Source organism: Neolamprologus multifasciatus, chromosome 2, assembly GCF_963576455.1.
Source record: "Neolamprologus multifasciatus chromosome 2, fNeoMul1.2, whole genome shotgun sequence".
In the NCBI taxonomy this organism is placed as follows: domain Eukaryota; kingdom Metazoa; phylum Chordata; class Actinopteri; order Cichliformes; family Cichlidae; genus Neolamprologus; species Neolamprologus multifasciatus.
Window position 1 is genome coordinate 2,849,964 of NC_140440.1, and position 17,613 is coordinate 2,867,576.

Here is a 17,613-nt window from a genome sequence, read left to right on the forward strand (position 1 = left end):
GTGAAGTGGCGGGAACGAGACTGAGAATCTCCAAGACTCAAGCCAGAAAATGGCAGAGACACCAGCCGGGATGAAGAGGAGTGTAAGTGCTTCCTGTTCCGGGGAAACACGAGTCTGCAGCTCGCTGTGGGGACGACAGAACTGAGCTAGTGATTTACTGTCTACAGTCACACCCTCACCGATGGCCACGAGCAGCAGAAATGAATTTCTCTGAAGGTGTCTGCACTCAGAGAGAGGGTGAGGAGGAGGAGGAGTACACCTGCTCCTCCTCCTCAACATAAGGAGAAAGTCGTTGTTGCTCAGCATCTGACCAGGACGCCTCCTCAGTGACTGTCCAGGGTACTCAGGTATTGTTCTAACCAAATATCAACCAATCACTGAACATCCATATGACTTCAGTGCTTGTAGCTTAAATGAATGTGTGTTATAAATTGTCACCAGTGGAAGTGTGATTGTGAGGAATGCTCATTTTTGTGTGCTGGACCTTTACACACACGCACACTCTTCTTTAAGCCAGGACAGTCCTGCTGTGTCTCCTCTCTGTCCAGAGGGATTCTCATGTGCTTGTTGTGTTAGCTTTAGCATGCTAGTTCTGAATTTTAAACCGTACCATGAAGAAAGCGCTGCTCTCTGCAGTTTTGTATAACTTTGCGAGACCACCTGCACAAACATACACAACATTATTACACTACAAATGTGTGAAACTGGGTCATCTCATACACTTTGCAGTCTTAACCCATGTCCTCCAATCAAAACCACCTGAAAAGCTCCAAACACACAACATGTGTTATAGCACACAACATATGACCAGATGTATAAGAGTGAAGCTGCTGCTGATGCTGAGGAAGATGATGGATGATGATGATGATGATGTTTATCTGTATGAAGTTTTTCACATTCCTGGTTCCTCTTCCTCTTCCCATCCTCTCCGAGGTAATTCTCCTCTGCACCCTGCTCGATCATTTACTGTAATCTATTACTACACCGTTCAGGTGTTAGTCCCTTCATCCTCCAGCTCTACATCAGCAATGTGTGCTCCACCCACAGCGTCTACACTCCAGGACTTCAGTCCTCACCTCCTACTTCCATCTCCACTCTCTGATAACCTCATCATCTGAGTCTGATCGCCAAAGTACTTCTTATACTCCTACTACACTCACATGTACACTGAACACTTTCTCCCACTCAGAAGGTGTAAACAATAACCGACCTGAGACTGGTGAGTTTGGCATCTGTATGATAAAAACTACTGTGAGACACAAACTGAGTGCCGTGCAGAGACAGATGTCTGCCCCACAGCAGCAGCTCCAACAGGAAACTGTGCACAGAAAGATTTTCTCGCATGTTTCCTGCATCTGCAACTGAGCATGCATCTCTAGGATGATGGATAAAGACTCAAAGCCAAGGCTGGAGAGGAGATCAGACCACAAACCTGATTCCACCTTAAGCCTTAGAGCTCCCATCATTCTATAAGTTGGAGACAGGAAGTCAAAGAGCCACAGGTACTCTGTTCATTTTTATTCTGAGTGCACTCGTTTCATCTTTCCTCATATTTGAAGGTAAGTCACCTGCCTACCACCTCTGACTGATATGTGCCACTCGTGTGACCACATTTAATGTATACGGGCACACGCTATGATCTCATGTATGTCAAGTGCAGCGTGGGCCTCTCCATACGCTGCTGGAGGCAGTCATCACATGACACGGACCCCATCCATAACAGCACAGCACACAACTAGGTCATGTAGTACTACCTCATAGCTGAGCCTGAGTAACTACTGTACCGCGACCTCCCGCTTCACGTACATCATTTTAATTCTGACTCAAACGTCCTGAAGGAATGAAATCCTGTGTGTGCCTGGTTTAGTAATGAACTCTCTTTTTCCATGAAGCTGAAAGGAAACGTTAATGTTGGATCCACATTTTATATTTCATGCTGTTTGTGTCACAGTTCTTCTTTGGGTTCAGCATTCGTAGTTTCAGTTTCAGATTCACTGTTGACACGCAGGAAATATCTGAAAGTGAAAACAACACGAGGCGCGATCAGCGGGTCTCTTTAACCTTCTTCTGATCAGCTGACCTTTGGGGTGGGTGGAGCTTGTGTGATTAACCTCTTAAGCCCCAAGCCTACCTGATCTCCTGCTTTTTGCCCCCGTATCAGGGGGCGTTGGGGCTTAAGAGGTTAATAAAGTGAGATAAGCTGAGTGGGATAACCATCCATGCACTGACCTCATTATTAGAAACCTTATGACTAATATGGAGCAAGAAGCAGAAGCTTAGTGCAGTTAGAGGTGCTGAGGGATGACAGAGTGCTGCCTCACACAGAGTGGAGATCACACTGAATAATCACACCATCAACGATGTTTTCTCACAGAAACGCCCACAGCAAAGAGGAAATATTTAATGTAGAGATGTAAAAACCTCAGCTTTCACTTGGTTCTGTGCTCCAGCTCCAGACTGACGCTCCCTGTCTCTGGCTTCTCTGAGAATTGTGTCTGTGGATCTGTGAGGCAAAGAAAAGGAAGCCTTCCCACTGATGATTTCTGAACAAAGTTTCATCCGTCTCTCATCCTCCAGGCTAAAAGTTGTTAACCAAGAACAGAAAAATGACTTTATTTGCATCCCAGCACAGCAAAAACAGACCAGCCAGCACTTTCAGCAGGATCAGTGTTTTAATCAAACCCACAAGCCGGAGGCAAACTCAACTACAGAGGCAGCGAGAACCCCCGGCTAGCTGATGTTTCCTCAGCTAAACCAAATATCTGAAGATGAGGATGTCCCTGAAGAGGAAACCAGAGCTGTCAAAATACATTTGAATATTGCTTTTACATAATGGACACCAGCGTGTGGGTGAAACCATGAGCACTTCACACTCAGCGTGACTTACAGGACTGAAGCGTCTGTTGGAATGAGATTAATTATGAAGCGTTTGGGCAGTCGGTTATGTTTCACAGTGTTTCATGTGAACATTAGTGAATTCATTCAGGTCGCAGAGTGAAGCTCACCACTGCAGCTCAGCTGATACACATCCACACAACACAGCCTGCCTGCACGTCTGCATATATGCAAATCTGCAAGCCACTTTGTAACTGGCCTCTGCACCCTCTTTTCTTGCTGTTTCATATCTGTTGTCAGTGATGCCGTTTAGTTCTGTGTTGTATGAACCTGGAAGGCTGCAGAGCCAGTTTCCTGTACAGGAGTAAGATGACACATCCAAACTCACATTTGGCAAGCTGCCTGACAAAAATGAAGAAAACGTTTTGATTCATACTATAAAAAAGAAGCGTCATGTCACGTCTCTGATGCATCCATGCAGCGTCAGCATCTACGAACAGTCAAAGCTCTCATCACTGAGTCTGACTGAGCTAACAGCTAAAAGGTGGATTTTGTGTTGTGTATTAATCAGCGTGACCATTGTCAGGAAGTGTGTAATCACACATGGTGTGATTATTCTCCGTAAAAGTTGATTAACTCTCACCTCTCACCGCCGAGCTCCGCCATCGCTGGCATCTGGCCTGCAGCGCTGACATTCATGTGACCATAAATGCTGAGAGTCCCTGCAGACAGAAGACCACTGTTAAAACATGAACATAATGATTTACATTATTAAAGAGGGAACTTTTAATTACAACTATCACACCAGTCCTGGTCTCAGCAGATTACATTAACATAGGTGAGTTAAACCACATCAGGATTATGCAAATGCAACAATTTTGGTTGACATTTGCCGTGTGCTGATGAACGACTTGCCGCTGCACGTGCAGCTTTGGATTTGGGTCGAACGAGTTTGAATTCAGAGGATTTCAAACTGACTGTAAGTCTGAGTCTGTAAGGAAAGGTGATTACTAAACATCTGACTGACCAGCAGCTGGAGGTCAAAGACTGAGCATATAACATCCAATGTTTTATGAAATCGACTGTCGATTTAAGCATTCAGGAGACTCAGGTACCACAGTAACATTTATTACATTTCAGCACCAAGGATAAGAACAGAGCAGAGTCCAGGACACTCACTGAGTGGTTGAGATTAAAGCCACTCAGGCTGGCCTTTAAGTCTCCACAGATAAAAATCTAAAAGAAGACCACAGAGCAAAGGTCTCGAGGTCATCCACGGAGTCAGGGCATCAAATTTCAGAAAGCAGATCTGCTGTGCAATTCAATTCAGTTTCATTTATACAGCGCCAAATCACAATGACAGTCGCCTCAAGGTGCTTTATATTGTAAGGTAGACCCTACAATAATACATACAGAGAAGAACCCAACAAACACATGACCTTCTATGAGCAAGCACTTTGGCGACAGTGGGAAGGAAAATCTCTTAAAACTTTTAACAGGAAGAAACCTCCAGCAGAACCAGGCTCAGGGAGGGGCGGGGCCATCTGCTGCGACTGGTTGGGGTGAGAGGAGGAAGACATGAGCCTTTCATTTCTCCAGTGGAAAATGCGACGCTGTCAGCTGATTGTGTTTTTCCAACATCGAGAAGAAAGTCGTTTTTACTTTTAAAAAAACGACTTTCTCACATTTAAGAAAACTTGCTTTGTGTTTTGGAGTATCAGGAAACCCGGATGTTCAGTCAGGTAAGATCAAGATCGCCGACGTTAAAAGTGCAGCATCAGTTAAAAATGTTCCCAAAATAAAATTCCATCAAAGCAAAACTCGTTTCTATTCATGCAAAATTAAACAGAAACAGTATTGGAAGGCAGCCCAAGGCTGCAGGTGGGATGAACGGGGGTGGGGCAGTGAAGGTCAGCCTGGCAGAGAAAGAGGCAGAGGAGGGTCACGCCCTGCAGATTTACCCCCGTTCAGCCGAGCAGGCAGCTGTCACGGGCGCTTTGCCGCGTGGACGTTTATATCTGCACAAACGCAGCAGAAAGAACAAAATCCTCACCTAATCTACATCCCATATGCTGAAAGACGCGCTCAGCTCAAAGCGTTGCACAGCATGGCAGAAAAATGTCTGCACAACCACTTATTTTTATGTCACAAGGAAACAAAAGAACCAGACTGTGTCTGTAAATCTGCTGCACACAATCTCCCTGCACCAGCGTTTATATTACATTATGCCACGATCATGTGCAACCACATGCACAGCCACAACGATCTGCTGCAGTTATTCTGTCCAGAAACAGTTGATACAGACTGATGTGAGCTCTGTTAATAATCATACTGTCACATGATTCACCAAACCTTTCCCCTCCTGCTCTGTGGAGGGGAGACTCCCAGACGGCTCATTTATTACAGCATAAACAACAGCTGTACTGAAGAGCAGTGACCCTCTCCGTTCGAGGACACGCAGGCCCAAACCGTGCCAATGAAATGCCACTCGCAGCAAAGCAGGGCCCCAGGTTGACCTCCAGGGGGAGGTCAAAGGTTCAGGGTGTTCTCTCTAATCTGTGACCCATCTGTATGACACGGCAGCCGTGAGAAAGGCGCCTGAGCAGCAGAAAAGATCCTAGCGTGTTTGTGTGATGGTGACTGAAAAACCTTCTAATCTGCACAAAATACTGAATGTTGCAGGAACAAGGAGGATTACAGATTTTAAAAGTGCTCTGTGATATATGATTAGCCAATGTCTGTGCATCACGAATGAGAAAAAAATGCTTTTATGAGATTTTAAATAATTCACAGTCCTGTCACAGCAGAGTCCACCGATCTGTTTGTGAGGAACGGACAAGTGTTGACCCAGAGCCACTCCTACTGGGACCCCGTAGAGAGAATAAAAGCTGCTCTGGTGGTTAGAGGGGTTTTTATTGTTGTGGCTGATCTGTGGTTGTATGCAAGTGTTAGTACGGAGGACGTGTTGTTCACATATTCCATCCACATGTGAAGAGAAAAGCCTGGATACACAGAAACTTACAACCTGCTTTGGTTTTAGGCTTAACCTCTAAATATCGGCACACTGGGATGAGATGAGCATAAATAAAAGGAAGGCATATTTAATCTATCTTCAGTCAGAGAGAAGGTAATTCATCATATAGAGTCTGAGATTTATTCAGGAAGCGTAATGTACTAAATATAGATGCAGAGCTCTTTATTAGCTCTGCAGCATCGCTAACGTGCTGAATGCAACCATGCCACCTGCACATGTGGACAAACTGCTCAATGCATGCGTAATGTGCACAATCCATCACAATACACATTTGTACAGTCCAGCTAATCCATAACTCATCTGCAGACAGGTTAACACTGACTGAGTGAACCCAGCTCAGTCCATGTAGCCTCAGCTGGAGCTGCTCTTAATTATTCTGTCATGAACCGGGTTTCCATGCGCTCACATAAACTGGAGCACACGTCACCTTCACAACAAAAACATACTGACCAAGAACATTCCTCTTCAGGACTTTATCATCTCGTCTCTAATCATTATTATATCATCACTGATTCGCCGTGAGTCAAAAACGCCTTGGCACCGTCTCCAGGTCGCCACGGGCTGCCGACTCTGTTCTATAATAGCCTCAGTCGGGGAGGTGAGGTGAGCTGAACGAATGACAGAGCTAATGGGCAAGGTTGCTAAGAGGGTTTACTGGAGTCTGTCAGCTCTCTTCCAGTCACACGGAGCTCAGAGAGTAGAAATACAAGCAGAGCTAAGACGGTGGAAGATGCTGACAGGGAGTCCAGGGAAGCAAGAAGGAAATGAGATGACAGCAGCTCAGGTGAGCTCAGGCTGCAGGGCTGGGACATGCAAGGCTTCCTTTTGAGGCATCGAAGTCGGCCCTGACAACACGCTGAGGCAGGCCAGCCAGGAAAGCCTCCAGCGTTCCTGCTGCCAGCTGCTAAAGCGGTGGGAGGGACATCACAAGTGGACAGAAACATGCTGCTAAGAGATTTATTCACAGCGACGTGAACAAGAGTCTCGGCACGGAGGATCAGTAGTGCACATCAGCGTTTAAAATGACGACCCTGAGTCGAGCCAACAAGCCAGTGAATGCAGAGAGACGTTTGGATGTTTGGACTGAGTTACGATGAGTCTGGCAGGAATTCCTGCATGCAGAGCAAGAGCTGGCAGACTGTACCTCATGAAGTCTTCCACATTCAGGCGCGGGCTGCCTCTTACGTTCACACAGCGCCGCCATTGTTTCGATGGGATACTCCCGTCATGGGGTGACTTTAACACAGCTCTGCCCACATGCAGCGGCCTGAGGGCAGGACGTGCACGCCTGTGGCTGGGCGAGGTGACGTCTATCAAAGCACATTTACCTCACACACACTTTCACATGGATCTTTGTTCACCACAGCTCTGCACTCTAGAGTCATCACGTTATCTAACATAACCGACACATCGTGCAGGCGTCGTCTCACTACCACCGCCACAGGAGGTCTCGGTGAGTTTGAGCTTATCACCCAACTCCACAAATGTGCTTCCACACCTACATCCCTCAGTTACCCTCACCTGCACGTGATTGGACTGTGGGAGGAAGCTAAAGAACTCAGAGAGAAGCCTCACACACACAGAACCCAGCTGAGCCGGTACCTGACGTGATGCTAGACTTGTAGTCAAGACCGCCTAAACCAAGACCAAGACCAAGACCAAGACCAAGACCAAGACAGACCGAGTCAAGACCAAGAAAAAGTCGAGATGAGACCGAGTCAAAAAAAGTCTTTAAACTGCAGCCGGATGCTGCTTCATGTACGGGTGTCAGGCATATTTGTGTGTTTTTGCGATGCACTCGCACACCCTCTCTGTTTTTCACATAATGATATTATCCTATATCCTCGCATGTGATTGGCCACAATATGGAGGGATTGGAGCATAGTTGAGCCACTATGTGAGAGCTGAGCAGCGAAAGGAAATTAAGTGAGGAGCCGGCTCTCGCTCAATGGGAGTCGACTCTTCTGATTCACTACTAAGCACTCTCTAAGCACGGCTCTTAGAGCTGATGCTTTTGCACATGACACATTATCGGACGTTACGTTGTGTGTCATGGATACTGTTGACTCCAAATCTCCTGACCACTACGTGGATCTGAGACAGCGAGACCAAGAGAAGACCAAGACCAAAGTCCGTTGAGACCAAGACAAGACCAAGACCACGTAAAAGTGGTCTCGAGACATCCAACTCTATGTGATGCTTCTGATGACAGCCGTGCAAATGTTTCTCACATTTTCACAGGATCAGAGCACCTGTCATAAAAACAAAACTCTGTCAAAAACCACTTTAAAGTTAAACTTTTTCCATGTTTTTATAGCCTAACACAAGCCGGCACACTGGACGCCAACATGCAACCTTTAACATATCTGGAATCTGGCATCTTAATAAAAATAATATGCTTTTTGTAAAACAGTAAACAGCAATAACTCTATTATAACTCTAATAATAAAAATGAGTCAGCATGAACATAAATGCATAAAAAGATTAAGTAAGTCAACCCTTTTAACATATTTCGTGCCACAGCGCAAAATGCTGAATATTAGCGATGCCGTGTGTCACATGATGTGCACTTTCCAAACGGCAGCACAGCCTGTGACCCTTCCTGGGCCCCTGTGTCCTATTTAGCTTTGCTTGAGTGTTGCCGAGCATGGATCACTGCCTAGGGCTTCAGTGTCAGTAAAGCTGGTTTTCCATATAACCCACAAGTGTTTGTGCAATTGGCGTGATTTTATTTCCTGTGTGATGCAACAGCAGGATGCTCATCTGCAGCTGGCTCTCCTGTTCTGTCACGGCCATAAACCGGCATTTAAATCACTGGCGTTTCTTTAACACATCATTAAACAAATGCTTGAAACTGGGTTAGGACAGAGCTTTCTGAGCGCACATGCAAAGCTTTCTGAGCATAAGGCTTTGAACATGAGAAAAAGAAAAATGTGAGAGAAGAAGAAACTAGTGTGGAGAGGCCAGAAAACATAAATGTGCACAAACAGCCAAGACACGGAAAACTCCAGAAAAGTCCAGACTGAGTGACGGAGCGTCGCGAGGGTGGAGGGTAAGTGAAGTTCAGCCAAAGTTCAGCCAGTGCAGGTGGGGGGTGACGAACAGCACGCTCCTGTGTGCGGGAGATACTCAGCAGCCTGCAGGAGGCCATGAACAGTGCAATAACCAGCAGGGTGGAGTAACATCCATACCGCATGCATTTTTCATTTACGAGGCAGGCCCATGCTTAGGATGAAAACCATGTTTCTGCATGTATATTACTTAAAGCTACTGCATGGATCGTCACCTGGCTGTGCTGACAGGTTTACTTGTCCAGGTGCTGTTTTGATTCAAGAGACCCACGATGGCGGGAACAATGAGGAGCCAGGATCAAGAACACCACCCAGGACTGGGTGAAGGGAACGCCCATAGCCGGGCCCTAACTCTGAAACCACAGCCAGGCAAAGTGGAGACTTTGATGGTCTGAACAAAAGTTACCCAGACTGACCTTAGTCAGTACAGGAGGTTTCATTAGGTCTGGATGGGTTCTCCTGGACTTTCACTTTAAAGGTGGCCTCAGTGAGAGGGGTGAGCAGGTATGAGTGTACATGAATCTCCATGTATGATCTCTGATGAGATCTAGGCTGGCTTGGATCACCCCAGTGTGCCCTGAGAAGAGGTGGAGGAAGCGGGGAGAAGGAGACAGTCAGTGTATTTTTATTCTTTCCACTTGGTCGTTCCAAACTCTCTGAACGAAAACACCAGCTCCATCCCTCCATCAGAGTAGAGTAGTTTAAGAAGAGCTCTACAGATACCTCTTCCAGCTTTTCTGAAGAGAGATACAAGCTCGGGTGAACCCCAGGTCTGAACCACCTCAGCCAGATCCTTTCGATGCCGAGGACCAGGGGCTCTAATCTAAACTGACCTGAATTACCGAGGTTGAAGATGAGCCCATACACCCTCTGGGGAACGCTCATCTCTTGTACATGAGCTCGCCTCTTCTTCTTCTACAGCTTCATTCAGGACTTTTTAACTTTAATGAACATGTAAGGTTTCCCTGCTCAACACAACCAAAATGTCCCCATAAACTAACAAGGCTGCCGAACAAAACCAAAGTCAGAACAATTCTTTTGTATTAAACTTTAGAGCCAGTACTGCATTACTGTGACAAGTATTGATCCACTTCCTGTTCTACCATCTACCATGTTCAGCTCCAGTCTTCATTATGCTTAAAGACTGAATGGATGTGCACTCCGGCATGAAGACAAAGATAATAATGTAACAAATCAAAACAATAAATCATGATGAAAACGTCAGAGAATCACAGAGACGACCTCAGACCACAGTCCTCTCTCAGTATTTGGACTCCAGGTCAAAAATCCAGTTAAGCTGCTTAACATCATTTCATTCAATCCAATATTTGTATTCTGGAGCTTTTACTGAATATTGAGGCCCAGTGACATAAACAATTACTACCTCAGAGAGCCATTTGTGACATTTACAGTCAGAAATCTGATTTTATCGGGTGATACAAACACCAGCGCTTCGTGATGTTGTTATATTACACACGATAAAAGGAGCGATGTACATGTCAGCCATCCACACAATAAACTGCAGACAGTGAAGCCGCTGTATTTAACATGTGAAGCACACAGCCTGTCAGCTGGCTCCGTGGAGTTAATGCGAGGCCACATGGGGACACCCTGCATGTGTTCGGGGGGCTTCGTGGTCTCATCGAAGGGAACAAATGGCGCCAAACAACTTACCTGCAACGTTTGTGACCCTAACCACGCCCCCTCACATCAGGTGACAGAACAATCTGATCTCTGGCAGCTTTTTACGACATATAATGGTGTATTCATTGTTTGGTATTATTTGGAAGTTTTAGGATATGGTCTACGCACACCTGAGGTTCACCTGCAGATTGAAACCACTTGCCTTAGCGTACCTTCAGGCTTGAGGATGCTGTCTGTTGCCATGGTTTCAAAGAACCTGAGAACCTTCACAGACAAAGCCAGGAAAACAGTTACCGTGCAGAAACAGGAAGAGAGCCGACTTTCACCTGCTAACTGACCGACTCACACCAGCAGCCAATCAGCTCCCAGCTTTTCTCGGGTAACAATACTGTGTGTGTGTGTGTGTGTGTGTGTATTTATATCCTTGTGGGGACATCTCATTGACATAATGAGATGTCGCATACCCTATCACTAACCATCAAAAATGAATGCCTAGCCCTAACCCTTACCCTAAACGTAACCATAACCTAATTGTAACCCTGACACTAAAACCACATTTTGAGTCTCAAAAATGCCTTCAAACAGCCTTCGTGGGGACCAAAATCCCGGTCCCCACGAAGGCTGTCGGTCCCCACAAGTATAGTAAGCTTCCAATTTTTGGTCCCCACAAAGACGTTAATACCCCCCCCCCCCCCCCCCACACACACACACACACACACACACACTTTAGAAGTTTTATTTCTGGATTTGCACTGAATCCTGATAATCTCTGATATGATCTGATTTACAGGAAATGAAGGAAGTGAAAAGGTGAGGAGGGCCCGAATGTCTTTCCAGAGAGACTTATCTCCAACTGAGAACAGCAGCAGCTCTCACTGACAGCGCCACAGACGGGGACGCTGCTGCTTACGCTCACGAGGAACTGCAGGGGAAAACTAAAGGTGGTGCAGAACCTGTGATATCCAGTCCCAACACCAATGAGAAGACTAATCTTAAATACAATTATCAGTTTCTGGTATTCAATACCTATTGTACAGTCATCTCACTTAAATGTAATTGCAAATGACCACTTCATATTGTCTCTGTCTTTGTTTATTGTGATATCGTTAATAGCAGTACCTTTTTATCTCTTAATTTTACCCAAATTTAGCGAGTTATTATTTACTTGTAGTGTCTAGTTTTATATCTTGGAGATATATTTTTTTAAATTCTTATAAATGCACCATGGGGGGCTTGGGGTGAAACGGCATTTCATTACGCTGTATACTGTGTACAGCATATTGTTGTACTGACGATAAAGAGCTTGAATCTTGAATCAATAAAATGTTTTTGTTCAAGAGAATAACACAGCGTGTTCTTCTGCTGCTTGATGGTGCATTATTCATTTTTCATCGACACTCTTATCAGATTTGGTTTGTTGGGTCGTTTCATAAAAATGGTGTATGTAATGTATGTTTCAGGTAATAATGTGCAGAATATTACAGCCTCCAGCTGAGGATTCAGCTGATTTGGTGCTTTTTGCACCCACAATTTCACCTTCGAAATATCATGTTTTGGCATTTATGCCTATTTGTTCGCAGTAATGGAGGGGTGTGGGAGTAGGAGGGATATGAACAGCAACAAAGATCCCATTATCAAAGCCAGATAATTAATTCATTTTTTTCCTCCCAGTTCTGAGTCTGCCTTCCAACATTGAGACAAGATAATGAAGATTATTGCAGCAGGTTCTGTTTCTCAGTAATGCTGTCATTCCCTCACATCCACGGTTAGTTTCCATCCGTGTTTATTCGTTGACTTGCTCGCTGTCCTCAAATCAAAGATTAACTGACTGAATTAGTTATAGTTGTATTATATTTATAGATCAGCAGTCATCTGAAGGTGCTTTACAGAATCAGATAAAGGACAGGACAGGAAGGGCTCGGGAACAGGAAGAGAAAGGAAAAGCAGAGCAAGTCGAGGACAAAACACAAGCTACAGAAAAAGAAACTCTCAATGGATCATGGGAGGCCACCATGCAGCCGGAGACTAGAGCAGCGCAACTGAGGACCTGATCCAGCCCTAACTATAATACACTTTATGACAAAGGAAAGTTGGTGTCTGTCTCTGAATCCAAACTGGGAGCTTTTCTTTAACTCTCCATCCATTCCAGCATCCACCTGCCACCATCATCATCCTCATCCATCCTCTTGGCAGTGTCATCAGGTTTTTATCATCAGCAGCGCGCCGGTCTGAGCGTATTCGTTTACGTCTCGTCGCACCAATGGGACGCCTTGCACTTCTAATATTTGTGAATCATGCAGCGTGACCGACACTTGCCACAGCTTTGCTTTTCATGCGCGATGGGCGTCGACCTGCAGAGTCAAATGACATTTAACGCCACAGAAATACTTCCTTTGCCAATTTTCTTTCCCGCTCTCGTGCATTTTTCAGTATTTGGCTCTGAGGCGATAAGATGACATTAACACTGTCATTATTCACAGCTCAGGATGGGGGCATGCATCACCAGTCATCTATGAATAACAAACTGCTCAGAAGTGACACACTTTAAACTTACTACATATTCCTTTTGATTTAGTGGAAGGCTGATTATTAGGTTTTCCTGTCTAGCTTGTTGGAAATATGAGCTTGAACTGAAACAACCAATAAAAATGTCTCTTCTAAACGATGCTGAAGGTCTTTGACACAGTCTCAATATTACCCTAAACCCGCTGCATCATGGCACCCGTGCCAAAGGACCTGTCATGGATATCTGTGAGATGAGAGGGGCTTTGTGGAAACTGCAGTATTTTATGTCCTGGTGTTGGAAAGAATTCAGACTCCATAAAATCACCCCCACTGCCACAGTAAATACTCCATTTACTCTTCTGTCCTTAGAGTAGAATAATAACAACAGGAAGCCGTCTGACAGAGAAACCTTGGCCAAGCACTCTGAGCAGGATTTCCTTTTAAGGCAATAATCTGATATTTAGAATACATTCACTTTATTTTATTTGTCCTTCTTAAATGTAATTTTTAAAAGTTTGCAGTAACAAAAGAGTGCAAACTGCAGCTTTGGCCTGTTTAAAACCATTTTAATACACTTGACATAATTTTGACTATAATTATTTTTTATGTGGATATAAAACATGTAGCGCTCATCAAGTTTATTTAAATGTTCAGTAATAATACTTTTAAATGGTAAATGGCCTGTATTTGTATAGCGCTTTACTAAGGACCCCAAAGCGCTTCACACATCCAGACTGGTGATGGCAAGCTACATTGTAGCCACAGCCACCCTGGGGCGCACTGACAGAGGCGAGGCTGCCGGACACTGGTGCCACCGGGCCCTCTGACCACCACCAGTAGGCAACAGATGAATTGTCTTGCCCAAGGACACAACAACCGAGACTGTCCAAGCCGGGGATTGAACCGGCAACCTTCCGATTACAAGGCGAACGCCCAACTCTTGAGCCACGATCGCCGTTAAACATATTCATATTGTTATGTATTTAAACTGTTACAGCCTGGTACTGTGAGGTACATAACAAAGTACATTATAAAGTAATGCAATAAAGAGAAATATGTTTAGTATGGCTGCAGGTTTGTTAAAGGAGAAATCTTTAATGTCAGACTTTGGATTGATTAACCAACATGCCCACATGGAAACACATGACGCGTACTTGTGAAATATCCCAGCGGGTGTGAGAGGGTGAGCCGGTTTCTGTAATGAGAGCTCACGGTGTCAATACTCAGTCAGTTCTTGGTAGCCTGGAGTGAAAAACAATGAAAATGAGAATCAATAAAAGCCAGATGCATGGCTTTGCTCGCGCTGTGGGTCTGTCAACCACACCATCTGCTGCCTGTCCTTCACAGAGAGCCACAGCGCAGGGCACACTGTGACCTGAACCGGGCCCCATCGGAGCCCGACAGACTGAACCGGGACCTCTGGCAACAACTGCACATCCAAAATGAACCCTTCATCATCCTGCCAGACCGGGCAAGAGAAAGTTTTCTAGCCAGTCGTCTCATCTGCCAACTGTTCCAAATAAGGAAAAACATTCAGTTTAGGGAACAATAAATGTTTCTAAGGCTGCTTTTGGAAATGTTCATAGCCACTATCAACTATTGGTTTTTTAACTCACCTTGAAGCCTCAGCGTGAGCGTTTTACTGCCACTGAGAGCCAGAAGTAACCACAGACACTCAGACACTTAATCATCCAAATGAAATTCTCAAATTTCACTGGGCACCAAAACTGGAGCTCAGACTTTGTAGATGGGACAAATTGTTATTGGTCAAATGATTGCATTACAAATGCTCCTACCTGTCACACACTGAGCTCCTGTGCAGTTGTCACTGAGGCTGAGCTAAACGGACTGTTTCTAGTAATCATATACACTCTGAGGAAAGCACAGGGATGGACCCACCAGCCTTCAGCGTTAGCAGATGTCCTGCTGTACCTCCTGAGCCACAGCAAGCCCCAACTATTCATAGAGACCAAGCTGCTTGTTTGTGTGTAGCGGGGTGTAAACACGGTTTTAATGCTGTGTATCGGGGATTTTAACATGCGAGTCTGAGGGCTGCCTGGCTTTTGGAGCCAGCCTGTAACCACAGTTTTTGGAATTTCTGTTGGCTTAATTTCTCAGTCCCGGAGGTTGCTGCTTGACTGAAAATACAACCTGGATTATGTTAGCGGTAATGTAATAAATAATAAAGTTCTGCTTCTGGAGTGAGGCCATATAAACAAACAGATTTAGTGCTTAAAGAGCTGCAGTTTCATGTCAGAGAGTTTGCTGTGACTCATGGTTGAGATTAAGTCTGGATTCAGAGAAAGTTTTTTTGATGAAGCACCGCACAGAGCATGATTTTATCTCAACAGAGCAAAATACAGAAAATATATTAGTACAGATACAAGCAATAGATGGGCGACAAAAAGGTCTTGGGTTTAAGGCCAGCGTCTGGCTCGTTCTTTGACCTGTACAGGTGTACCTCTCACCCTGTGGCAGCTCTGACTGTGAACTGATAAGGATGGGTGGAAAAAACGGATGGACAGATGAATGGCCGGATGGCCGGCTGGATGGATGGATGGACAGACGGTTGCTTGTTTGGTTTCAGACTGCGTAATATGGGGAATTCTGACTCGGTGACGTTTTTTGTTAACGAGATGAATACATTTGATCTGCTGTGCAGCTCATTTTAATAAGTGCAGAGGGCAGCGATGAGGTGAGGTTTAGGAGGTTAATGGGTGTTTCTAGTTTGGGACACGATGATGTGATACTTTTACTCTGCTCTGTCTCCTCACAGGGGGGTCAGTTTCTATCTTCACATTGCCATCCAACTGAAAATACCCCATCCCTTTTCCTTTCGCTTCAATTATCTGCCTGCCTCAGTGTGCTCAGGGGCCTCCAACCAACCCATAACTTTCCCCTTCGCTGTGTTTTAAAGAGCAGAAATTACCCAGTAGACATCTGGACCGGGTGCTCCTGGGTTTCATTCCAAGTGCAGGCCCACAGATGACTCCGTTTGCTTTTATTTGACAGCGGTAATTAAATTTGTCTGCCTTTTGTTGAGGGGCAATCCAGCTGCCAGCCGTGTGGGTATCCGGCTGGGGTAATACTTCACAGTGGCAGAGCGGCGTTCCGCTTAGGATGCTGCTCTGCTGTGCTCGTGTAGCCAGGACACACGACTCTACCTCTTGATGAATTTTCCAATTTGATTTAAATGCTAATTTGAGTCTGATGGCTTTCTCTGGGCTCTTCTTTCTCAGTGAAAGATGGATGCTTCTCCTCCAGTTTGTGCGTTCTATTGGGCTTCTATTAGGCTTCTATGCATTCTCAATATGGCTTCTACACATAGATGAGATCTACCATGTGTTTTTGCAGTTTTTTGGTTTGCGTGTGATTTTCACATTTGTTATGCGATTGATCGAGAAATTTAAATTGGTGAGTTATGATGAGAGTTTTAAAGACTGAGAAAGAGGCAAAGGAAAAGGGAAACAGAGGTGAAAGAAGAGGACGTATCAGGCATAAAACACAGGTGATGAATATCAGGGGTGAAAGGAGGGAGAAAGGAAGAACAGAGCAAAAGGACAGCGAGCTGAAAGGGGCTTGTTGGACCTTGCTCTGAGTTATTTGAGTCTGCATCTCTTCGTCTTATTGACTTCTAATACCAGCTGAACAGGGTGGCATTTCATGGGAATTTGTCCTGTTAAATGTCAGCATGGTCTCAGTTCAAGGCCTCTGAACTTTTAAAGGAAGAGAGCATAGAAAGATAAGGATAGGCTAATTGAAGGTGTCTTTCTCCTCCTTGCCTCCTACAAATTAAAACTTCACTGACTGGCTTCAAACAACCACACAGAGTTTCGCACAGTTTCAGAGTTTATTCTAAATCATCTCTGATGCACATGAAAAAAGCCCTGCACGCACACACACAGCTCTCCAAGCAAATTAATGACTTTGCAGATTTAAAAGCAGCCAGTTTGGATCTGATACTTGGTGATGATTAAATCTATGAGCTGAGACAATCTGTGTGACAATTAGGATGGGTACCGGTATCCGGTGCCATTATGGCAGCAGTTCTGACATAAACGGTAGTAACCAGACCAAAAGCAGCGCACATTACGGTGCTTTATTTCGGTGCTTTTTTCCCCCTGAGATGTCATACACTTTGGATTCCAGCCAATCATTTTACCTTTGCGAGCGTAGTAGGCGGGCCCAGGTAGGTACGTTCTTTACAGATTAAAAATGCCCAAGGCAAAGCGGTCAAAAGTCTGGCTGTACTTCACAGCAAAAGATGCAAACTCAGCAGCCTGTAACAAGTGCTTTAAGGTGATACTGTGCAAAGGAGGTAACTCCTCGAATCTAATGAAACACCTGGCGACGTATAACATTTTGTTAAAAGCCGAGAAATGCGCCGTATTTGATAGCTTGCTGCGAGACCTCACACCGTGCACATCTACTGCGCGTGGATTGCCTGTTATCTGACCCGAACTTAACAACATCCCCCAAAAACCTGAAGAGTAGAGTCCTGGCCCCTAGCCCTGCCAGTGTAGC

At 45.1% G+C, this 17,613-nt stretch overlaps 1 protein-coding gene and 1 long non-coding RNA gene across 5 annotated transcripts in view; one reads left to right on the top strand and one right to left on the bottom strand.

Annotated features, from left to right (window-relative positions):
* Positions 1–17,613, top strand: part of LOC146523829 (uncharacterized) — a 290,156-nt gene that overhangs the window by 128,151 nt on the left and 144,392 nt on the right. The window lies entirely within an intron of this gene.
* The window catches only part of htr4 (5-hydroxytryptamine receptor 4), a 155,361-nt gene that overhangs the window by 110,184 nt on the left and 27,564 nt on the right, over positions 1–17,613 (bottom strand). For all 4 annotated transcript variants that reach the window (XR_014877625.1, XM_085182992.1, XM_085182984.1 and 1 more), the window contains exon 2: positions 3,479–3,557. Coding sequence is in view for 3 of the 4 variants with exons in the window: in XM_085182992.1 (XP_085039118.1) it covers positions 3,479–3,534 (56 nt within the window). In the remaining variant the exon portion in view is untranslated. The remainder of the gene's footprint in view (positions 1–3,478; positions 3,558–17,613) is intronic.